Here is a 25981-nt window from a genome sequence, read left to right as displayed (position 1 = left end):
TCGCTCCCCTAGCAATCGACTCCGAACACTACATCTTCCTTGCAGACCTCAACTTTCACCTCGATGACCCCAGCAACGCCAATACTGCCAACTTTGTTGAAAGCATGAACAACATCAGCCTGACTCAGCTAGTCACCTACCCTACACACATCGCGAACACATACTGGACCCTATCTTCACAGCCAGAAACAGAATCCAGTACAGCCATGCAACAAGCTCACCTGGTCAGACCACGCAATTGTCTACATCATCATCACAGCATCCCCCAACGGCGCCAGCAGACCGCCCAGCACCTCACACTGCAGGTGGAACAAAGTATCCAAAAGCCAATGGAAAGACGCCTTCAACATCGCCCACCCCAACACTTCTACCAACCTCGATTAAGCTGTCAACAACTTCACCGCCTGGATCTCCGACTGCAACGACAAAATCACCCCCATCAAACCTAACAAACTCAAGAAACCCACCAAACTTGAGATGCACTAAACATGCCAGCTAGTACATCCTGGAACTGAGAACCACATAACTCAACTGCAAGCAACTGGAAAGGAAATGGCAGCCAGCAAGAAGAACACTGACGAGACCACCTTCAAAACATTGCTTGATTAGTAGCACAGATTCCTGAAAGAGACAAAAAGGACCGCCTTAGCCAAATGCATTGAACCCAACGCCAACCAAAGCAAAGAACTCTTTAGCACTGTCAAGGAGTTCTCCAACTCCTTAGCGATGGAAAACATCACCGCCCCCTTCCAACAACTCTGCGACACCCTGGCGGACTTCTTCTAATACACAATCTCCACCACCTACAAAAACTTTGAACCTCAACCCGACACTGCCAAGATCCAAAGTCTTCCTGCTCCCACAGCAGCAACCCCTGACCACCAAATCACCGCCTGGGACCAGCTCACCATGCAGAGCACCACTGACATCATGCACTCCCGTCATCTCAGGAGCACTCACAGACCCAAATCCCCACCACATGTTCAACCTCAATAGCAAGACCATCAGTAACAAGCTCACAGCCATCTGCAACAACGTACAAAATTGAAACAGAGGCTTCAAGATATGCCTGTGGACAGCCCAATGCCCCAAATATTCGGAGTCAGAGAAGAGCAATGAAAACATACGTACTGACAGGAGGATTCAAAAGTGAAAAAAGAAGGTAGCTTATCACGGATTGATTGACAAAAGCATGAAAAAAAGACAAGAAGGGTACAGGGTGAGAAACTTAAGGACTCATAAAAGGAGGAAAGGAAGAAAAGTTCAATAGCAAAAAGTTTTGCCTGCTTGCATCCTAAATCTACAAAATGTAGACCGGTATAAAACCTAGAATAGACTCTAAAAGATGGTTGGGTTTAGGCAAGATTTTGAGGTTTGCTCCTCTGGTAGCCATCATTTGTATTCCATGTCATCAGACATGTTTCAATGTCACTGAAAGTACAAAATAACAGCATCTACTTAGATGTCGTTGAGCATTTAGTGACCTAAGATTTTGAATATGCCAGCATTAGAACTAGTAACCTCAAGGGTACACAAAAGATGTTGAGAACTCAATGAGCTACCTTATCAGCTACACATAATTTTCTATTTTTCCAAATATGACATGGTAAAAGGTGCCGCTAGACATGGTCTCTGGCTGGAAATCTTTACAAATGAGGACATACATTGCTGGAAATGTGTGTTCATAGTCAAGTCCTGATGTTAAAGAGGATACAAAATTAAAAAAATACTACAGCACAATAAAGCAGAAAATTCAACTCTTATACAATCTTCTTATATCATACTCACCAGTTCAATACCCTGCGGAAAAGGATTATCCTCCCAGTCCTTTTCTGGAAAGCGTTGCAAGATCCGACCCTGGCCTTCGCCGCTACCTGATAGAAGAGAGGGACAAATGAGGAATTAAACCGTAGCTTAGTAACCAGCATCAATTTCAGTTAACGAAGCACAGCACTCAACATCTGTTCCTCAATGGTCAGAGTTCAGCAATAAACACAGCACGAGACAGCCCGAGACAGCACCCTGCTGCTTCTCACTAGTACGGCTGTCGAGTTCAACTTTATAGAGTAAGGTCAGCGCTACAAAGATACCTTCAGTATCATCTTGTAACCAGTTGTAGACTGCAGAAACAGTGCTCCATTATTGCCTACAATACAGTCCCACAGGTCAGCTATAAAAGCACAAGGGTAGCACTCAGCCCATGTCCACCAATGCAGTCAGAGAGCTCAGTTTTGGAGTGCAGCCTTACAATGCATACAAGCCATCAGAACTACCTTACAGCCATGGAAGAGCAAGTGCAGAAGTCAGTCATATGTGCTTTTAGGCATCGATAGCAACACCCAGAAATAAAAAAAAAATCTAAATGAGTTCAGTATGTGGTGTAAAGCCGGTTTAGGATGAATCAAATTCCACATAAATGGATCATCAAAAGCTTAGTTATAGCAAAAGGCATAAGTAGAACTGCAAAATAAAGGACCATCAAGAAATACGTGTCTATGATGGTTGCTTTTGACAGAGAATCGGAGCACTATGTCTTTATATATTTATGTTTTTTATATCACAGCTACTGAAGAGGAGAACGTTTGAGCTTTACAAATAAGCAGAGCTGAAAAGCCCTATGCCCTCATAATTAAATAATAATTTTAATTAACTCTCTGAAAGACCAACAAGCAGCAGATTCACAGGTCGGTAAAATGTATTTGCAGCTAACGGCATGGGCTGGCTACACAAGTACTGCAATAACAACAATAGTAATAATGATCAAGAGGATAAAGACTAGTTTTTACATAGTGATCAATACTTTAGTTCTTGAAGTATCTTGGTGCACTAAATATTAGGTATTATCTAGTTTAATGGTACTAAATTTAAATACCTCAGAAGAATAAAAGTCTGGGTTACACTGTCAGGTATCAAACTTGTGAACAGCAGGTAAGAGCAGATGTCAGCAATCTTTCTAAGCCATCTATAAGCTAAATCTGTGAACGGACAAATGCAGATGATGCCCATGTAACAAGCATTGGCAATGACAATACGTCTAGATTATAACTGAAGGGCCTCTTATGTCACCAATGAGTTTAGGTAGTCAATAACTCATCATACTTGCACTCTCACTCATATGGATCTATTCATCTACTCACTGACGCATCTTCCGCAATAAAATAGGCACAAACTCCACAAGCACATGCAAGATGAATGAAAATAATTAAAGTAAAGAGAACGGCCTGTTATGACGGTCTTGGGAACTTCAGGACAAAATTGATAACTAAATGACAGCACCCTCAACCCAAACAATCAATCATTCAATGAGGCAGGGTTTGTTGAGCGCAGCTAGTTACCCCCGAGTGTATCAAGACGCTAAGATCTCACTGGTGTCAGTCTAACAGCCTGGTCTTGAGTCCCCGCTCTGAATCCCACAGACAGGACGATGTACGCAGCTGGAGGGGTATATTGATCCAGGACTTGGCGGCAAGGTAGGAGAAGGAACAACCTCCACTGTAGCTTTGAGCATTCGGGGAGTGTGTGCGAGGGAGGCGGAGAACAGGTGTCTGGTTAGTAGGTGGAAGTTCAGGCAGCGGTTGATGTATGCTTGTCCTTCTAGGCGTGTCAGCATCTTGAACTGGCATCTCTTCAGGACGGGTGGACAGTGCAGGTTCCCGAGGTGGGGAGTGATGTGGGTCCATTTTGGGAGGTTGAGGGCGAGTCTGGCTGCTGAGTTCTGTATAGTCTGGAGACTCTTGAGGAGTTGGGTGATGATTCCAGCATAGAGCCCGTTTCCGTCATCCAGCCGGGCCGTTTTTCTGGTGTTGACGGGGATCCATCTGAAGATTTTTTGGAGCATGTGGAGGGTGTGGAAGCAGGCTGAGGAGAATGTGTTGATCTGGTACAACATGGTGAGTTTGCAGTCGAATTAGATGCAGAGGTTGCCGGCGTGGTCAGACTGTGTGGGTCTGAGTTCAGGGGGCCACCATGTGTCACTTCTCACAGGGAGGTGTTTTACCCGAAAATCAGCACTTCCGTCTTGTCCGTGTTGAGCATCAGGCAGTTGGTGCTCATCCAGTCGGTGACACTCGTCATGGCATTGTGGAAGTTTGTTTTGGTGGTGGAGGGGTCCTCCGTGAGCAAGAGCTGGGTGTTGTCCACGTAGGATAGGATGTTGAGACCTTGGGTTCTGACGATGTCAGACAGGGGTGTCATGTAGGTGTTAAACAGAGTGGGGCTGGGGTAACGTTGCAGATGATGCTCTTGGGTTCCGAGGTGAAACGTGGTAGGTAGATTCTCTGGGTGGATTCTCTTGGTGCATCCTGTGAGGAAGGGTTTGAGGGTGTCTCCCTGTAAGCTGACGTGGTGGAGTCAACTGGTGAGGGTTTGGTGGGATACAGTATAGAACGCAGCTGAAAGGTCGAGGAGTATCAAGGCTGCTGTTTCACCCTGTTCGAGGAGGGTTCTGATGTCGTCAGTGGCAGCGATCAGGGTGCTGTGGTTGGAGCGGAAGCTGGACTGGGGGCTTTAAGCAGGTTGTTTCTTTCTAGGTGTTCGGTGTGCTGGTGGTTGATGGCCCTCCCAGAGACTTTGGTGGGGAACGGAAGCAGCGAGATGGTGCAGTAGTTTTTGAGTTTGCTGGGGTCGGCGGAGGGTTTCTTCAGAAGGGGTTGGACTTCTGACTGTTTCCATCGATTGTGGAAGGCAGCAGTGGTGATGGATGCATTGAGAATAGAGGCGAGTTCACTGTTGATTTCTTTGTTTCAGAGGTCGAAGAAGTGCAGGGGGCAGGGGTCCGTGGGTGCTCCGGAGTGGATGGAGGTCATAATGGCTGTGGTGTTCTCTGTGGTGAGTAGGTTTCATGTGGTGAGCAGGTGGCTGCGGGTGGTTTCCATTCGTGTTAGGAGGCTGCCAAGGTCGGTGGTTTGGGGTTCACAGTTGCAGTAGATGATGACCATATTGTTGTGGAAGTAGTTTACCAGTGTGTCGTAGAGTTACTGGGTAAGGCAAATTGTGTTCCCAGTGACCGAGGGGCAGGCATTGACGCACACTCATTTTCAGGCTGATATGTACATGTGATCAGGCAAAATGCAGTCAGTCACAGTTCAACGGAGCAAATGACAGAAATGGGGAAACCCATTGCCCCAGCCTGGATGTTGTGGTGAGGAGATGCAGAATGACAGTGATACTAGAAAAGGAGAGAGAAAGAGAGAGAGAGAGAGAGAGAGAGAGAGAGAGATAGAGATAGAACTAGAGCTAGAGATAGTTTTCACTGAGAACAATAAATAATATAGGGACATCATAGTTAGGAAATATATTTTTAAAACCTTGGAAATTCACTTTAAAAAAACAAAGGTTACAAGGACGTTATAACTGGGTTCAGATTTCACACACCCAAAACCAAAAGAATTTCAGCAGTTATAGTTATCTCAAGTAATTTTACCTGTGTCCTAAGGTAACTGGCTGTGTTAGGGATCTTTTAGGCCACTATTAGCGCGGGGACACACTGACTAGTGTAACCAGGCGCTTTATAAGCTCAGTTAATAATAATAATAATAATAATAATAATAATAATAATAACTATAACTCGCACCCCAGCCATGCACAGTTCTTTTTATCAATAACTTCACTGCAAATGTTGCAGTGATATTATCAATGATCTCATAGAAGGTGTCATGACTGAGTTAATATGTGGGGTAATTAGCAGTGCATGGTTAGGAAGCGAATTATGGTTTCCTTGGGGCATGAGTTCCAGTTACTTGACACAACTAACTATACCTGCTCAATTTCTATGGTTTGTGCGTGTAAAATCTGAACCCAACTATAACGTCCATGTAACGTTTGGTTTTTTTCAGTGATTTTCGATGGCTTTTTAATGCCATTTCCTAACTAGAACGCCTCTGTAACCTTTGTTTGTTTAGTGAATTACACAGTTTCTTTTTAATATAAATTGTACTACAGTTTGATCCATTAGTTCAATTTACCAAGATACATTTTCGCAAGGTTAGAATTATAGTTTATTCACACATTCATTCTTATTATATATTTTAAAATTAAGGTAAGGTAACTAATGTAGTCTTCTACAAAAGCAGAGCACCAAGTCATTCTTTTAAAAAAAATCTTTTTCTGGATCTGTAGTGCATTCTGGGACAAATGAGGGGCCTGACTGTTTTATTGCACACCTTCAATACTGAAACAACACATTTAATACAAACATATGATATTGCAACTTCTAGAAGTGTATCACTCCCTGTGTGTAGGTGTGTGAGCGACTTTGTGGGTGTGTGAGTGGTTCTCTGGGTATGTAAGTGGTTGTGTGAGTGGTTGTGTGAGTTGCTGTGTAGGTAAGTGGCTGTGAGGATCTGTGAGTGGCTGTATGGGGACACACACATACCCAGGCCCTCCTGCATTATCAAGCCAGATCTAAAAAGGCTGATACGATTCCAAGCCTTTGATGACACAAAACAGAGCTGGCCCATTGTTAAGGTATCAACCATGGTGTCCCAAGATCTGGACACTGCATAAAAAAAAGCATTGGCATAGCCAATAGGTCTCGCCTTTGGGACCTTATAAGTGTTTAGTTATCCAGCACAATATCCTTGGTGCAACAACATCATGTGTGTCATGGCAAAACAATCATGAGATCCCAAAGGCGAGTTTTGAGTGAGTGGCTCGTGCAGGTATGCCACTGTGAGGTAGAGATGCTGCGAGTGCTTTTACAGGAGTCCCTGTGACATTGCGACTCTTCAAAATGTATCTTGGGACTAGTGTAATACTTCTAGCCCCTATTCCTGTCTTCTCTCACCCAATGCATCTTTAAATGTCCCATGTGCAGCCGGGGTTGACACATTACCCCTGCCCTCCAGTGACACTGTACCCATCGCGGGTGGTGGTGGTGGACTTGGTGGTGGTGGTGGTGGACGTGGTGGTGGTGGAGGACGTGGTGGTGGTGGACGACGTGGTGGTGGTGGACGACGTGGTGGTGGTGGACGACGTGGTGGTGGACGACGTGGTGGTGGTGGACGACGTGGTGGTGGTGGTGGACGACGTGGTGGTGGTGGTGGACGACGTGGTGGTGGTGGTGGAGGACGTGGTGGTGGTGGAGGACGTGGTGGTGGTGGTGGTGGTGGTGGTGGTGGTGGTGGTGGTGGTGGACGTGGTGGTGGTGGTGGACGTGGTGGTGGAAAACATGGTGGTGGTGGAGGACGTGTTTGTGGAAAGCGTGGTGGTGGTGGAGGACGTGGTGGTGGTGGTGGTGGACGTGGACGTGGTGGTGGTGGTGGACGTGGTGGTGGACGTGGTGGTGGACTTGGGGGTGGTGGTGGTGGACTTGAGGGTGGTGGATGTGGTGGTCGTGATCGTGGTGGTGGTCGTGATCGTGGTGGTGGACGTGGTGGTGGACGTGGTGGTGGTGGACGTGGTGAAGGTGATGGTGAAGTTGATGGTGAAGGTGGTGGTGAAGGTGGTGGTGGACCTCGTGGTGAAGGTGGATATGGTGGTGGTGGTGGACGTGGTGGATGTAATCGTGGTGAAGGTGGACGTGGTGAAGGTGGACGTGGTGGTGGTGGTGGACGTGATCGTGGGGGACGTGGTGGTGGTGGAGTAATCGTGAGGGACGTGGTGGTGGTGGAGTAATCGTGGGGGACGTGGTGGTGGTGGACGTAATCGTGGGGGACGTGGTGGTGGTGGACGTAATCGTGGGGGACGTGGTGGTGGTGGACGTAATCGTGGGGGACGTGGTGGACGTAATCGTGGGGGACGTGGTGGTGGGAGACGTGGTGGTGGGGGACGTGGTGGTGGTGGACGTGGTGGTGGGGGACGTGGTGGTGGGGGACGTGGTGGTGGGGGACGTGGTGGACGTGGTGGTGGTGGACCTGGTGGACGTGGTGGTGGTGGACGTGGTGTTGGTCGTGGTGGTGGTGGTGGACCTGGTGGTGGTGGTCTTGGTGGTGGTGGTGGTCTTGGTGGTGGTGGTGGTGGTGGTGGACTTGGTGGTGGTGGACGTGATCGTGGTGAAGGTGGATGTGGTGAAGGTGGACGTGGTGAAGGTGGACGTGGTGAAGGTGGACGTGGTGAAGGTGGACGTGGTGAAGGTGGACGTGGTGAAGGTGGACGTGGTGAAGGTGGACGTGGTGGTGGTGGACGTGATCGTGGTGGTGGACGTGATCGTGGTGGTGGACGTGATCGTGGGGGACGTGGTGGTGGTGGACGTGATCGTGGGGGACGTGGTGGTGGTGGACGTGATCGTGGGGGACGTGGTGGTGGTGGACGTAATCGTGGGGGACGTGGTGGTGGTGGACGTAATCGTGGGGGACGTGGTGGTGGTGGACGTAATCGTGGGGGACGTGGTGGTGGTGGACGTAATCGTGGGGGACGTGGTGGTGGTGGACGTAATCGTGGGGGACGTGGTGGTGGTGGACGTAATCGTGGGGGACGTGGTGGTGGTGGACGTGGTGGTGGGGGACGTGGTGGTGGTGGACGTGGTGGTGGGGGACGTGGTGGTGGGGGACGTGGTGGTGGTGGGGGACGTGGTGGTGGTGGGGGACGTGGTGGTGGTGGGGGACGTGGTGGTGGTGGGGGACGTGGTGGTGGTGGGGGACGTGGTGGTGGGGGACGTGGTGGTGGTGGGGGACGTGGTAGTGGTGGGGGACGTGGTGGTGGTGGGGGACGTGGTGGTGGTGGGGGACGTGGTGGTGGTGGGGGACGTGGTGGTGGTGGGGGACGTGGTGGTGGTGGGGGACGTGGTGGTGGTGGGGGACGTGGTGGTGGTGGGGGACGTGGTGGTGGTGGGGGACGTGGTGGTGGTGGGGGACGTGGTGGTGGGGGACGTGGTGGTGGGGGACGTGGTGGTGGGGGACGTGGTGGTGGGGGACGTGGTGGTGGGGGACGTGGTGGTGGGGGACGTGGTGGTGGGGGACGTGGTGGTGGACCTGGTGGACGTGGTGGTGGTGGGGGACGTGGTGTTGGTGGTGGTGGTGGACCTGGTGGTGGTGGTCTTGGTGGTGGTGGTGGACTTGGGGGTGGTGGTGGACTTGGGGGTGGTGGTGGACTTGGGGGTGGTGGTGGACTTGGGGGTGGTGGTGGACTTGGGGGGGGTTGTGGTGGACTTGGGGGGGGGGGGTGGTGGACTTGGGGGGGGGGGGTGGACTTGGGGGGGGGGAGTGGACTTGGGGGGGGGAGTGGACTTGGGGGGGGTGGTGGACTTGGGGGGGGTGGTGGACTTGGGGGGGGTGGACTTGGGGGTGGTGGACTTGGTGGTGGACTTGGTGGTGGTGGTGTTGGACTTGGTGGTGGTGGTCGTGATGGACTTGGTGGACGTGGTGGTGGTGGACTTGGTGGGGGTGGTGGACTTGGTGGGGGTGGTGGACTTGGTGGGGGTGGTGGACTTGGTGGGGGTGGTGGACTTGGTGGGGGTGGTGGACTTGGTGGGGGTGGTGGACTTGGTGGGGGTGGTGGACTTGGGGGTGGTGGTGGACTTGGGGGTGGTGGTGGACTTGGGGGTGGTGGTGGACTTGGGGGTGGTGGTGGACTTGGGGGTGGTGTTGGACTTGGGGGTGGTGTTGGACTTGGGGGTGGTGTTGGACTTGGGGGTGGTGTTGGACTTGGGGGTGGTGTTGGACTTGGGGGTGGTGTTGGACTTGGGGGTGGTGTTGGACTTGGGGGTGGTGTTGGACTTGGGGGTGGTGTTGGACTTGGTGGTGGTGTTGGACTTGGTGGTGGTGGTGGACTTGGTGGTGGTGGTGGTGGTGGACTTGGTGGTGGTGGTGGTGGTGGACTTGGTGGTGGTGGTGGACTTGGGGGTGGTGTTGGACTTGGTGGTGGTGTTGGACTTGGTGGTGGTGGTGGACTTGGTGGTGGTGGTGGTGGTGGACTTGGTGGTGGTGGTGGTGGTGGACTTGGTGGTGGTGGTGGACTTGGGGGTGGTGGTGGACTTGGGGGTGGTGGTGGACTTGGGGTGGTGGTCGTGATCGTGGTGGTGGACGTGGTGGTGGTGGACGTGGTGGTGGTGGGGTTGGACCTGGTGGGGGTGGTGGACTTGGGGGTGGTGGTGGACTTGGGGGTGGTGGTGGACTTGGGAGTGGTGGTCGTGATCGTGGTGGTGGACGTGGTGGTGGTGGACGTGGTGGTGGTGGACGTGGTGTTGGTCGTGGTGGTGGTGGACCTGGTGGTGGTGGTGTTGGACCTGGTGGTGGTGGTGGACTTGGGGGTGGTGGTGGACTTGAGGGTGGTGGTGGACTTGGGGGTGGTGGGTGACTTGGGGGTGGTGGGTGACTTGGGGGTGGTGGGTGACTTGGGGGTGGTGGGTGACTTGGGGGTGGTGGGTGACTTGGGGGTGGTGGTCGTGATGGACATGGTGGTGGTGGACTTGGTGGTGATGGTGGTGGTGGACTTGGTGGTGGACTTGGGGGTGGACTTGGTGGTGGGGGTGGACTTGGTGGTGGGGGTGGACTTGGTGGTGGGGGTGGACTTGGTGGTGGGGGTGGACTTGGTGGTGGGGGTGGACTTGGTGGTGGGGGTGGACTTGGTGGTGGGGGTGGACTTGGTGGTGGGGGTGGACTTGGTGGTGGGGGTGGACTTGGTGGTGGGGGTGGACTTGGTGGTGGGGGTGGACTTGGTGGTGGGGGTGGACTTGGTGGTGGTGGACTTGGTGGTGGTGGACTTGGTGGTGGTGGACTTGGTGGTGGTGGACGTGGTGGTGGTGGTGGAAGTGGACGTGGTGATGGACGACGTGATGATGGACGACGTGGTGATGGACGCGGTGGTCGTGGACGCGGTGGTCGTGGACGCGGTGGTCGTGGACGCGGTGGTCGTGGACGCGGTGGTCGTGGACGCGGTGGTCGTGGACGCGGTGGTCGTGGACGCGGTGGTCGTGGACGCGGTGGTCGTGGATGCGGTGGTCGTGGACGCGGTGGTCGTGGAGGTGGCGGATGTGGTGGTGGACGTGGTGGGCATGAGGGTGGTGGACAAGGTGGTGGTGGTGGACGTTGTGGACGTGGTGGTGGAGGACATGGTGGTGGTGGAGGACATGGTGGTGGTGGAGGACGTGGTAGTGGACAACTATTGGGTAGGAGGGTGCTGGCAGAATGCGGAAGGAAAAGAGGATCGCAAAGGGGGTACATGGGAGAGCAGAAAGAGGATGAATATTAAAAACAAGCCACAGCATCGCTCTCGTTGATGTTTGGTAGGTGGGAGGGGTGTTCTGTACAGAAAGGCATTACAGCGCTCTAGTAATTAAATAAATAAAACAAGCGCGGACTGGTACGGGAAAGTGAAAGAGACCGCGTTTGGAGCTGAAAGTGCAAGCTGTGCTTAATGAGCCATGACAAAGGAGGAAAGCTGCACTCGCTCCCGCGCACCCTAGGCCAGGGCAGAGAGAAGGCGGTACATGCACCCACTTTTAGCCAATTGTGTGCTGTCTTTCTTAGAAAGACGCATGCAAAGGCCAATAGTCGGCAAAGAAAACAAAAGCACAAGCGTGTGTTCCAAGTTTAAAGCCCTTACTAAATGGCTCAGGCAAGACCTAAAAAGTGTACCAGGCATGTACCATAAAGAAACACAGAGGCACGTGCCTCTGAAAGGGCATGTGTCTTAAACCCAGCAACGGAGCTTAGTGAGATGATGCACAGGTTTCGAAGTTCATCATTTTTGTGAGTCACTGGGCAGGATATAATCAGCAGCCACTGGAAGGCTGGGATGTCAGTAGAGGACCACAGACCATGGTCTTTCTGTTTACCGTAACAAATACATGTTAAATACTGCATTTTTTTCTCATATATTCTCTTCTTGGGACTCTTAGGTTACCACATCATTGTGATGTCACCAAAGCTTACATGCATTGACATACAAACCACTGTTGAATATTTAGTTTACGTTGTTGAGACTCTTCTGTGACTAATCGTCTCCTTAAACAGAAAGCATCATGGACTGAAGTTCCAGTTGATAGGTTAGTCCATGTGCTAGCCTATGAGGTGGACAACATTTCAAAATTCTGCATAAACTATGGCGTAATCACAACTCGCTCCTCACTACACCATTTCCAACGGATTTGTCAAATTACGTTCACAGAGGCACTCCCTTTAAAATATTGGTCACACTGAGCCTCAAATGTACCACTGCAGATAATGAAAGGAAGAGAAAGAAATAGCACAACAGCAGCTCCCTGCTTTAAAAGCCATAACAGTAGAAAGGCAACAGGAGAGGCGCGGAAGTAGCGTAGAGGAATGCTTTCCACCAGGTGGGGACCTGGAGTAAAAGCATTTGAAATTATTTTGCATTAGTAAGCCTGCAAAACACCGGAAGCGTGTGTAATGCTCCCAATGCCACATCACTTTAGAAGAGTCTGTGCTCCCATGGCTCAGTGCCAGCCTAGTCTTTGAGCCAGGAAGACCGGTTATGAAACTGGAGCCTGGCCTGTGCTGAGAGCAGCACAGTTATTTGGGTGCAGTCCAAGAGCAAAGTTCTACTTATCTTGAAAAATGTTACAGCCTCGGAGGAAACAATTAACCAAATAAGCCCATTAGAAATGAAAGTGGGATACTCGTACTGTCCTGCGGCACGAGTTACTGCTGTGAGACACTGGTAGAGGTTCGAAGTCACTGATACGGGTAACCAACAGTTCAAGGGCCTAAGCTCAAGAAATGCCTCCATGCTACAATATCACTACGAGGAGGGATCAGGCTGTGCCAAGAAAGACACAACTCGTCCATAAACCCGGTTCATATTTAGGTCGAAGCCTACCAGACAGCAAAGTGGTCTGGTTTGCTAAAGACATCTTGGGGACATTTCAAAAATTTTACCGGGGAATGCATTACACTCGTTGCTTACCATTGGCTTTAAAACTCACATTTTCTGGCTTTCAATTTGCTGGCTTTGTTTTAGGCCGTCCAGGTTCTGTTCGTCCCTCCCATGGAGCAAAGTCTTTTACCACTACCTCTCCTTGTTTTCTTCCACAACAGTTCCTTACTGTAAACAGGCCTGTAAATCTTGTTCTTCACCTTGTCACATTTTCTGTGCATTCAAAGACAGATCATATGTCAGGCCCTGTCTTCCAAAGGAACTTGGGGTTTATTTTTCTTTCCCTAACTTCAAAGTGAATGGATTTATGTGACTATCTTGCTGAATACTGGAGTAGAGTAAAGTTTTTTCTCCTAATATTTAAATGAATTGTGCAAGTATTTCAGAATATATCAGAATTAGCAAAGCACAAATGAAGCACAATGTTTGTTAATTCTTAAGTGTGTTGAAAACAAATACTTTAAAATGATCAAAACAAGTCAATGCACTGTATAATTTTATTAGTATAACTGTGTGTCTGTGCAAATGTAACAGCCAATTCAATAGAAAATGTGTTGTCTGTAATGGAAGTGTTACAACACCAGGTCTACTCCACTCTACACCACTCCACTCTACACCAGTGCACTCTGCAGCACTCCACAGCACTAGACTCTACTCTGAACCACTCTACTATGCACCACTCTACTATGCACCACTCTACTATGCACCACTGCACTCTATGCCAATGCACTCGACAACTCTTTTCTGCACCACTGCACTCTTTGCCACTGTACTCTACACCACTTCAGTCTAGGCCACTCCACTCTTCACAACTGAACCCTACACCAGTCTGCAACACTGCATTTTATGCCCCTGCACTCTATGCCAATACACTTTACGTCAATGTGCCCTACTCTGAACCACTCCACTGTACGCCTCTGCACCCTATGCCAATACAATGGAGGCCACTTAAATCCACCCTGCACCACTGCACTCTACAACACTTTATGCTATTACTCTATGCCATTCTACTCTACTACACTGTACCCTGCACCACTCTACGTCATTGCACTCTAACCTGCACCACTCAACTCTATGCCACTTCACTCTATTCTGAAACAATTTACTCTACGCCACTGCAATCTACGCCACTCTATTACACTCTGCACCAATCCACTCTATGCCACTGCACTCTACTCTGCACCACTGCAATCTACGCAACTGTACACCACTGCACTCTATGACACTCTACTATGCAACACTGCACTCTACAACACTGAACTGTAGGCCACTCTACCCTGCACCACTCAACGCCACTGCACTATGCAGCACTCTACGCCACTGCATCTATGCCACTATACTCTCCTCTGCACCACCCAACTCTACACCACTGCATCTATGCCACTGTTTTTGTGCCACGGCACGCTATGCCACTATTCTACACCACTCTCTACTATGCACCACTCTAATTAATGCCACTGCATTGTACGCCGCTGAATGCAATGCCTCTGCCTCTACACCACTATGCTCTGCAACACTCTATGGCAATGCACTCTAATCCAGTCCATTCTACTCTACACCACTCTATGCTACAGTACTCTACACCACTGCACACTACTCTGCTGAACTGTAATCCGCTCCACTGCACGCTACTCTACACCACTTTTGTCTATGCCACTGCACTCTACGGCACTATACTCTACACCACACTACACTACACAACTACACTCTAAGCCACTCTACACCACTACACTCTAAGCCACACCACTGTATGCCTCTCTACAGAACTTCACTGCATGCCTCTCTACATAACTTCACTCTATGTCCCTGAACGCTTCTATGCAACACGGCACTCTACAACGCTGCGATGTACTCCGCGGCACTCTACACCACTATACTCTGCAACACTCTACGCTAATGCACTCTAAACTAGTTCACTCCGCTCTATGCCGCTCTAAGTGACTCCACTCTATGCCACTCCAGTACATAACACTCTATGCCACTGCACTCTATGACATTCTACACCACTAACTTTTAGTCAAGCTGAATAGCAGCGAAACTGGTGTAAAACATGGCTAAAACACATTGGCAAAACCAATAGCTCTTGCATAGGTGAGACCTATTGGCTTTACCAATGCTTGCTACTTTCTTCAGAAAAATATGTTAACAAACATTGGCAATGCCAGTAGGTCTGATATATAAATGAAAGTGGTTCTTCAGCCAATGTTGAATTTAGGTGCTTAATACCTCCTCAGACAATCATCCTTGCTCGCGTGCATCGATTCATCTTCCAACTGATTTATTAGTGCATTCACTCACTAAGCCATTCACAATAAAACACACAGAACTCTGCAAGTATATGTAAGATAAAATAAAAAGTGTCAAGAATGGGACTGTAACACAAATTACATATACCTGTGGGTGGCCATCTTAAAATGGTGCTGTGCATACATAGTCTATCATTGGTGTAGTGACCAAAGACGGCTGGCTGAGAGTCAACCATCTTGGAACGGTAAAATAATGATACACTATAAATAGTGAGTACCATTCCAAGATGGTCATCTGGTTTACAAGCAATGACAACGTGGAATGCCATGCACTACAAAGGAAATGAGCGGAAACAAGAGGTCCAATAGCCCTTTGTGGGAGGTCTAAAAAAAGCACTAAAATAAAAAGGGTCAATAAATTGGGGCCTATAAAAGGAGAAAATGTATAACTAACGGAGTGGTACACAAGCCCCAAGAGTGAAGCACACTTTAATTCAAGGCAGATTTACACGTGATCACAGGAAATGCTGCCACTCACAGGTTAAGAGAGTTAATGGCTGCAAAGAGCGGACCTAGAGCCACCCTCTACGTATATGCAGGTTTCTACTTGTTAAGATACTTTTCTAATAAATAAGTCAATATACACACACAGCTAAATAGTATGTATAAAATTACAAATACGTATGTAATTAAAGTTATCAACACAATATACAGCCCCTTTTAAGTGTGTAAAAACAAAGATTCTCACAGAGAGAACATTGTACCTGCGGGTTTTGTTAGAGGAGGTACCACAAACCAAAACCCTTGCCTTATATAGTAATAAGTGAAATCCTACGTAACAAAATTCCTGTTTCTAGGATGTAGCAGTGCACTAACAATTCAACCATAAAGACCTTCAGGCCGCAACATATACTTTTCAGAATAAGTAAGTCAAACCTGTTGCATCTATTATACACTCCATAACAAACAAATCTTACCTGGCATCAATGGCTTGTCACTAGAACAAATGCAAGCCTTGGGTATTGAGCAAAGGCTTTCCAATTAGGTATAAAGAGCAACACAAGCATTCTTTTTAGCAGATGCACACGTTCTGCCCAATCAACTGCTGTAGTTAAGAGAATCAACATGTAGATTGAGCTAGCCTCAATAGTACTGCTTAGCTCTTTTTAGGTTGATCGTGTTAAGCGACAGCTGCGCTCTAAACCAGAACTAAAACATATTATATATATACATATGTATATATATTATATTATATATATATATACACACATATATATATATATATATATATATATCTGCGCAAACACGCCGCTTCAGGTTCTAGTGCCACTCAGAACCCACCAGGCAAGTAGGAGACGGACCACAGTCAGGATACACAGATATTTATTGCAAAGGTTGAAAATTGCGAGGGCAAGACGAGTTTCGGGCTTCCAAAGCCCTTGTTCACATGCATCGATTCAATGTATTTTTTCAATTTTATAATGCAGTGCAAGCCCGCCTCCCCGCCACTTTACACTCCGGTCACGTGATCTCAAGGGTAGAAAAAAGACTCTACATTGTAAATGACCAACTGGATTACATGTACTACATAAGTTACATTTACAAGAATAACTTTTGATAAGAAATTATTCCTTTTTAAAGAAACATTTAAATTCATAAAGCTTCCTATTCAGTTATTTTGGGATAAATCCCTGTGCAAATGATAGCATATGTGCAAAGTTCGCGACCTGTAAACAGTGGGGGAGCAGGAAAAGGTGGTGAAAGTGCAAATAACAAATTGTCATTGAATCGCAGTCTGCAATTCATGGAGTAATTTGAATTCTGTGCATGAATGCAGATAGAGGGAAAATGAAAAAAGGAAAAAGTGCTGTGAGTGCATGATGATAGTAATCTGTGTATATAATGTATAAATGCTAATTTAGACATTAGAGGAAAATAGATCATTTCCTATCTGTCTTATTAAAAACATGCATTAAAACATTTAATACCAGTATAAATACATCATCATATAAAAAGATTAGAAAAAAGAAACCATGTGTAAAATAAGTGCTAAAAATCTCACATCTAAAATTCATGAATATGTAAATATAAAAGTGAATATTATATACAGTGGAGAAGCAGAACAATGTACAAAAAAGTGGCTGACAAGGAACTTGACCAGCCACTTACATCAAAGTATACGAACATATTATTCATTAGGTGCAAAGTATCAGAAAGGGTCACCTCCCTAGATCACAGGGAACCTGACCTATCTAGGGAGCCACTAAGATGCTGTTAGGATGACAAGTTTTATTAGTGCAGCATATAAATATTAGAGTGAGCATTTATATATATATATATTTTTTTTTTTTAAGATTGGACATTTCAATAATTTTGGTTATTTTTTAACTACTGTGCAAATTAGACCAAGGGCTTCCTGCACTCTCTTGGGCAGTGATTTTTAACCTTTTCACTTCTGTGGGCTCCTACTTAATCATTACTGGAATCTGGGGACCCTCACTGAGTCATTACTGGAAGCCCAACTTGAGCAATTTCATTGATTTGAACCTCAAAACAATAAACAAAATTACAAAAAGATGTATTCAAACATATTTTATTTAATTTACAAAGAGGTAAAAAAAATCTAATTTTTCATTTTGATTGGGAGGTTGTAGCTTTCCTAAATTAACTGAGCCCCTCCCCTCCCACAGCGTCCATTCTATATTCTGTTTGATGCATCTGCACTGCTCCCTAAAAGCAATCCGAGGACACCAACTTAATTTTTACCTCCAATTCAAATTAACTTACAGCATTAAAATGTTCAAGTTTACATTTTGCTTGTATAATTTCATACGCTTTATTAATCTTTCAATATTATGCAATTGTCTAAGCAGTCGTGGCCCACCTGAATGGGCAGCAATCACGGACACCCAGGGGTCCCTATAGGTTATGAAGCACTGCTCTAAAGAACAACATGGAGAGGTTCTTGTGCAGAGAAAAAGACGTGGAGTTCCTGCACACCAATAACACAGCATTAAGTCCTTCTTGTACACCACAGACGAAAGCATGATTAGTTTTCCTGTACACTCCAAAGGGCAGGATGCTGTATGTACCCCACAGCATGAAATAAATTCCTGCACACCCAATGGGTAATCATGCAGAGCTGCCTCCACACTTAAAAGGAAAGCAATCAACAACCATCATGCACACCCATAGGGGCAGAAACCGTAGTGTGCAACTAAGTTTCAGTGGGCAGTATACAGTGCTCACTGGTTCCACATGGTTACACTGCATAGCACCTTTTACAGTGAGCAGTAGAGCACACAGAGCTACTTGCACAAATTACCCAACAAGGTGTAGAGTTCCATGCACAGTGCAACGGACCGCGTTCAAACTCCATCAAACAGCACAGATGCTCCCTGAACACTTCAAATGAGTCTAGAACACTTCGAACTTATAGCATACACATCATCCTTCAAAACTCATCCTCTGGGATGTAACGGAGAACTGCTTCTTCCCAAGGAAGCTTCCAGCACACTCCAAATGAGGGTTGAGAAGAACTCCATCCATATCACAACAGACAAGATGTTGAAATATCTTCGTACTCCACTCTATAGCAAGCAAAAGCTTCAAACATGCATCATAAGAAACCATATAGACATTCCTACAGATTCCACAGTATAGAATGCAGCAGTTTCATTCACGTTCCAAAAGACAAGCAAAGGCCACAGCACAGTCTATTGCTCAGCATGCAACAGCTTTTTGCATACCACGAAGGACTTTATTTAGGGCTTCCAGCTGATCCTAAACGACTACCTATTGAGTCCTCTATGCATTAAAAATGAAAGCATACAGAGGTTCCTGCAATGCAATTTTAAAAAACGCACCAACCATTGGTCATACTCCATGTAAAAGAAGAGCCCAGAAAATCAATCGTTATTACCTACAGTTAATGATGGAAGTGACGCACTATCTATACCAAAGTACCAGTTTGCTACCGGGACGTGCTGGCACTTGTCTCACTGATGGTAATACACCCATACTGAGAACTGCAGGTACACTTCCATGCAAATTAAGAAACTGCAGGGAATCAGTACCTGCCCGTCAAAGCACTGCATGCGGTGCATAAAATACTAAGGGATACAAAGAATTGTTCTGAAAAAACCTTCCTTTATACACTTGTTGCTGAGGAAAATGACCACGATTACCCCACGTGGAGAATAAAAAATAGGACTAATTACCAATCAAACACAAGGAGATGATGGACGCAGCTCTGAAACTTTTCAGACACTCACACCCCCAGTCACAGATCTGGGTTAAATCCATCATCGTTCTTTAGCTCACTTGCCATACCAGTTCAGACCCAGACATATGAATATCAGTCTTGACCCTGCTCCTCATGGAAACAGTCCAACCGGAACTGCCAAGCCAGGTCTTCCCTGGACTAGTAACAAGCATCCTGGGACTGGTTTTGGGGAACATACCTCATCAGCCTGGCTAGCTTTAATCCAGTGGCAAAGTGAGCTTTTGTCAACCTAAGAGTCCCGTGCTCAATGCACCAATGGATTTAAGCTAGCCTGGCTGATGAGGGGTGATGCCCAAAACCGGTCCCAAGATGCTTGTTTCGGGTCCAGAGAGGACCTGGCTTGACAATTCGGGCTAGACTGTACCCAGGAGGAACAGGGTCAAGACTGATTTGCATATGGCAGGGTCCAAACTGGGGTGGCGAGCAAAATAATGATGGATTAAACCCAGATACTTTTGACTGGGGTGAATGCTTGCATTGTTCAGCATTCCGTCTATTATTTGTTCTTTTTGCTATTGTCCCCCTAAGTGGGAACGGTACGTCCATACGTGGGTCCCGTGCTCACTGGGCCTCTAGATTCAAGCTAGCCTTGCTGATGAGGGTTAAACCCCAAAACCTGTCCCAGGATTCTTATTTATGGTCCAAGGAGGAACTGGCTTAGCAGTTCGGGTTGGATTGTTCCCATGAGGAACATGGTCAAGACTGATTTGCAAATGGCTGGGTCCAAACTGGGGTGGGGTGGTGAGCAAAAGAACAATGGATTAAACCTGGATCCTTGTAATTGAGGTGAATGTTCGCATTGTTCAGCATTCTCCATCATTTGTTAATTTTGCTAATTACCCAATCAACAGATGAAAAAAGGAGATAGGGGGATAAAGCAATGCTCTCAGAACCTCCCAAAATTGATTATATTTTGGCTAATGGGAAGACACTGCGTACTAGGAAATGGACTATGTGCTTTGAACGAGGCAGTTGACCCTAGGCAATCAGAATTGCAACAGATGAATATGGTGTCTTACGCTACTCATGAGCAATAACGGAGACAACTGGTTGCTATCAAAATCTTCCCTTCATAATACTACCAGACTAATAAAAGAAGAAATAAGAATTGGCAAAGTCAATAGGTCTAATATTTTTTACCTAATGGCTTTTCCAATGCTTTTTGCCGAGGGCACAATGATGTAGTTCCGTCATTCCGAAGGCGCTCACACACATGATGATATATATATACAAGTGTCATCACACATGCACACACCTACCGAATTACATGGGCACAGGCCTTTTTTTATGATCAAAGATTGCGGACCCAACTTCGACTGGTAAATGTAAACATTCCTGCAAAAGCGCTTTTTAGAATGTAATGCAGCCTGGCAGCTGCCAGGCCCTTCAAAAAAGAAGATATTTTATTTTAAGGACCGTGAGGTGTGGGAGAGCAACGGAGGAGCGGGTGGGACAATTTAACAAGCACTGGCGTTGCCAATAGGTTTCGCATTTGGAAAGTTGGAGCTATTGGTTTTGTAAATGACATTTTATATTTATATATTGTTATTGACAATGCCAATAACGATATATAAATATGAAATGTCATTTACAAAACCAATAGCTCCAACTTTCCAAATGCGAAACCTATTGGCAACGGCAGTGCTACAGAAAGTAGCAAGACAAATACAGGCAGCAGCAGGGTGCACACAGACAGCAGCAGAGGACATAAAGACAGTAACACAACAAAAGAAAGGTAGCAGCAGGACTCACAGAGACAGCAACACAACAACTACATTCAGCAGGGCACAAAGTCAGCAACAGCGAACATACAAACAAAAAATATAGACAGCTGCGGGGCACAAACAGAGTAGCACAGCAAAAATATGTGGCAGCAAGGCAAATCCAGACAACATTAGGGCACATACAGAGAGCACCACAACAGATTCAGATAGCAGCTAGACACATACAGACAGGTGTCATGCACACACAAAGAACAACATAACAAATACAGGCAACAGCAGGGCACATGCAGACACCAGCAGGACACATACAGATAGCAACACAACAAATACAGATAGCAGCAGGTCACACACAGAGAGCAATACAACAAATACAGGCAACGCATACAGAGAGCAACACAACAAATAAATTTATCAGCACGTCGCACGCAGAGAGCAACACAGCAAATACAGACAGCAGCAAGGCACATACAGACAGCTGCAGGGCACACACAGAGAGCAACACAACAAATAGCGGCAGTAGGGCACAAACAGACAGCTGCACAGCTAAGGCCTAGGAGTCCCGGTATCCGAATGACCGAGGTATGTACTGTTATAAAACAAATGATATGGACTGCAACACAACATGCAGCAGCACAGAGAGCAGTGCGGTGCACCACATAGTAGGTGGCAGAATTCTTACCTTTTTACAATCACACTCAGTTACGGTGACATACACCACAGAGCGTATAACAGTGCTGCTACCTAGTTGGAATGGAATGGAATGGAATGAGGATTTGTAGAGCGCGATGGCTACCCAGGGGCGTCCCAGCGCTGTAGGGAACTTGAGCTAATCCGGAGGGGTAGGAAGAGGGAGGCTAGGTTTTGGTTTTAAACAGAGGTTTTGCTGAATAACCAGGTTTTGAGAGTTTTTCGGAAGGTGAGGAGGTTGGGTTCGGATCTGAGATTGAGAGGGAGGGAGTTCCAGATCTTGGCCAGGTTGTAGGAGAGCGAACAACCACCACATCTGGCCTTCCTGATGCGTGGTACTGAGGCGAGGTAGGAGGTCGCAGATCTGAGAGAACGAGTGGGCTGGTAGGTTTTCACAAGGGGAGAGTTAATGGGGGGGCCTGTTCCCCAGTAAGAGCAGTGTGCAATGCACATGCTCTTAAACTCGATTCTAGATCTCACCGGGAGCCAGTGAAGATCTCTCAGTCTGGCTCTTACTGACGTTCGGCGGGGGATATCCAGAAGAATTCTTGCTGCGCAATTTTGAATAACCTGGAGTCTGTTGATTGTGGAGCTCCAAGATATAAGGCATTTCCACAGTCGAGGCGGGAGAGGATCAGTCCTTGAACCACGATTCGTCTCGAGTGGAATGGAAGCAAAGGGAGAATTTTGTGGAGCAGTCTCATCAGGCCAAAACAGGTCGCAGCTAGCTTAGTGGCCTGATGGTTGAAGGACAGAGTGTGGTCAAGCCAGATGCCCAGGCTCTTGATTTGCTCCTTGGGTTGCCTAAGCAGGAGGGCCAGATGGGGTCGATGGTTTTGGCGATGTTATTACCCAGGAGCATTATCTCAGTTTTTTCCCCATTAAGCCTAAGACGAGAGCTGGACATCCAGGTGGCGACTGCTTCCAGACATTTGTGTAGGCTGTGTTGAGAGTTTAGGGGGGGGGTCCAGAGATACCACTAGCTGCGTGTCGTCCGCATAGGAGACGATCTTTACGCCAAATGGGCGGACGACATCAGCTAGGGGGCGCAGGTAGACATTAAAAAGGGTGGGACTCAGGGACGAGCCCTGAGGCACTCCACAATTAAGTGGTCTACTGGCAGAGGAGAAGTCTCTCTCAAAAACCTTGAAGGATCTGTCAGTCAGAAAGGAACTCATCCAACTGAGGGCGGTCCCGGTCACTCCTATTTCTCCAAGACGATGGAGTAGGATGGTATGATTGACAGTGTCGAAGGCGGCACTTAGGTCGAGTAGGACGATGGCCGTAGAACTACCATTGTCCAGGATCCTTCGTGCCTCCTCCGTCACTGCAATCAATGCCGTCTCCGTTCCGTGACGGGGCCTAAAGCCGGTCTGAGAGGAGTCGAGGATGTTATTGACTACTAAGAAGTTGGTGAGAACGGAGTTGACATGCTTCTCGAGGAGTTTACTGAGCCATGGCAGGAGGGAGATGGGGCGGTAGTTGGCGGGGTTAGATGGGTCGAGATTGTTTTTTTTTAGAAGGGCTTTGACCAATGCTCTTTTCCATAGGGAAGGGACGATCCCAGTACGGAGTGAGGAATTGAGCAGGTCTAGAATAATAGGCGAGATCAAAGGTGTGATCTGTGTGAGGGTACTGGGGGGAGCAGGGTCGGCGGGTGATCCAGATTTGACCTGTCCCATAAGTCTCTCCAAATTATTAAGTTCTAAAGGAGGAAAGGTGTTCAGATCCTGGAGAGGGACTGGTGGGCTACCTGTGTTGACGAAATCTGTGGGTGGAGTGACGAGGAGGGGGAAAGAGGAGTTGATAGTTTCAATTTTCTGGTGGAAAAACTCAGCTATTTCCTCGCAATGGGCCTGAGTATTGTTGTGGTCCTTCGGTGGTTCCGGAAGTTGTAGAAGGGTTTTGGCTATTCGATAGATTTCTTTGGGTTTGGACGCTGCATTTTCAATCTTGAGTTCGAAGTATTTAGCCTGGGCCTGGTGAATTTTCGTTTTGTAGTTTTTGATTGCTGTTCTATAGCATGATTTATCTGAAGGGAGGTAGCTGAGGCGCCATTTCCTCTCCAGTCGCTTACATACATGTTTTGCCTCTCGTAGCTCGTTTGAGTACCACGGGGCTGTAGGATTGCCCCGTTTAGGGTGGGAATTTTTTAGTGGCAAAACTGTATCCAGGGAACTGGTGATCCACAGGTTGAAGTTGTCATTGTCTTGAGTGGGGATAGATGTATTGGTGGGTTTGGTGCCTAGTAGGAGTTCCTTCCACTCAGCTAGGTGGAGTTTAGACCAGTTACGTGAGCGTTGCGCCAACGGGGGTTGGGGGGGGGGGGAGTGATCGGGCAGGGTCCAGGTGAACGGGATAAGGAAGTGGTCTGACCAGGGGAGGGGAGAGGAATTTCCAATTTGGAGGTTATTACAGTTGCTGAAAACGGGGTCCAGGAGATGACCCTTTTGATGAGTAGGCCTGGTGACACGTTGGTGCAATTCAAGGGCACTTAGGCCCAAAGACAGATCCCTTGCTATAGAGTCGTTTGGGTCATCCAGGTGGATGTTAAGGTCACCCAGAATTGTGAAATTAGCAGTGCTGACTGCAAGACTTGCCGCTATTGAGGTGAGGTCTGAAAGAAATTGCATTTGTGGTCCAGGGGGACGAAATATAAGCATACCCGAAAAGGTATGTGTGGCACTTAATTTTATGAAGAATGGGAGGGATTCGCAGTCTGGGAAGTCTACGGGGGTGCTGGTGACAGTGTAATTTGATTTGTGAATTATAGCCAGACCACCGCCGATGCCTTTTTTCTGGTCGAGGCGGAATATTTGATACCCAGGGGGAAGTGCTTGTACTATGTCAGGGTCAGAATGTTCCTGTAACCAGGTCTCAGTAGCGAAAAAGACGTCAGGACTTATTTCCTCTAATAGTAGAGAGATTTCTGCGGAGTGTTTAGGGAGCGAACGGCAGTTAAGCAACAACATGGAGAATGAAGTGGGATTCTTTATACCATGAGAAAGGTGAAAGCCACAATGGTTGCAGACGGAGTGTTGGGTAGAGGGATCCCATGTGTGTAGAGAGGATAGTTACAGCCAACACCACGACCTGATACTACGGGCTGCCCCCTAAAACTGGTGCTGTCCCCTGAGCCGCCTCTGGAAGCGGCGCTGGTGCATCCTGCAGAGGAGTGTGCGCCTCATGCAGTGATTGGTGTGAGCACCTATGCTGGTCCTGTGCCTCCCGCTGTGGTAGCGCGTGCATGCCCCCGGAAGAGTGATGCTCAAGTGCGTGTGCTTGTATGTCTGTGTCTGGTCTTCTATCACAGTGATGTGTTTTGTGAGTCTTCTGCTGAGGAGTGTGTGTGTGTGTGTGTGTGTGTGTGTGTGTGTGATGAGAGTGGGTGGTGTTATTTGTATGTGGTCTCTGCAGAGACAGCAATACAGGTGAGGGACAGTCACACAGGAAAGACGACGTTGTGCAGCAACGAGTGCACAGAAGCACATGGTATAGGAGTGATGGAGAGCCTGAGGGTGTGGTGGTTAAGAGAAGCATACAATGGCCTACCCCGATCATTTTGTCTGGAGGGAAAGCGGCCGCAACCCTGCAATTTACACGCTCGTAGAAGGAAACTGTGGCGAGCAGACTATGACGTCTCACAGACAGAGGCAGCCTGGCGCTTTTGCAACCGAAGTGCTTGTCAGCATGTGTATCCTTATGGCAAACGTGGAAGAGCCGAGTGTGTGTCAGAGGCTGGTTGTGGCAAGCGAGAATAATTAAAACAAGAAGCGGTGAGGGGACTGCTCACACCGCGAAGCGGGGACGGGTTATGGGGACAGGCAAGCCACACCATGAAATCCTCTCACTTTCAAATCAAAGTAATTAGAGAAGAACAAGATTTATAGGCCTCTTTAATAGCGCGCTTGGAGAGAGTGAGAAAGAAAGAGCACTCTGAGAAGGGCTGGTCAAACACTATCAGGAAGAAATAGTAACCCAAAACGAGAAACATACCAGTAATTGGGCGGTGCTCCGTGGGAGGAAACAAAACACAACAAGCTGCGGGCGGGGGAGAGCTCCTGGCAAATGGCCTCGCAATGCTGGCAAATGGCCGGAGGGAAGCCGGATGGGGGCGGGAGAGCCTGGTGGGGGGGCGGGAATGCGAGCGAGGGGAGGAGAAATGAGGCAGGCGGCGGATTAGGGAGATGCGCGTGCTTGTGTGGTCACGTGACCCGCTTTTGTGGTCACGTGACTCACATGCACTGTGGAAAAACCGCAGTGGT

The 25981-nt window shown here is 47.9% G+C and overlaps 1 protein-coding gene across 8 annotated transcripts in view; it reads right to left on the bottom strand.

Annotated features, from left to right (window-relative positions):
* The window catches only part of SBF1 (SET binding factor 1), a 1591024-nt gene that overhangs the window by 1348855 nt on the left and 216188 nt on the right, over positions 1 to 25981 (bottom strand). For all 8 annotated transcript variants that reach the window (XM_086918836.1, XM_086918839.1, XM_086918838.1 and 5 more), the window contains exon 2: positions 1789 to 1874. In XM_086918836.1, coding sequence (XP_086774962.1) covers positions 1789 to 1874 — 86 coding nt within the window. The remainder of the gene's footprint in view (positions 1 to 1788; positions 1875 to 25981) is intronic.

The sequence above is a fragment of the Lissotriton vulgaris genome, chromosome 1_1 (genome assembly GCF_964263255.1).
Source record: "Lissotriton vulgaris chromosome 1_1, aLisVul1.2, whole genome shotgun sequence".
Classification (NCBI taxonomy): domain Eukaryota; kingdom Metazoa; phylum Chordata; class Amphibia; order Caudata; family Salamandridae; genus Lissotriton; species Lissotriton vulgaris.
This window is presented reverse-complemented; position numbering and strand designations above follow the sequence as displayed.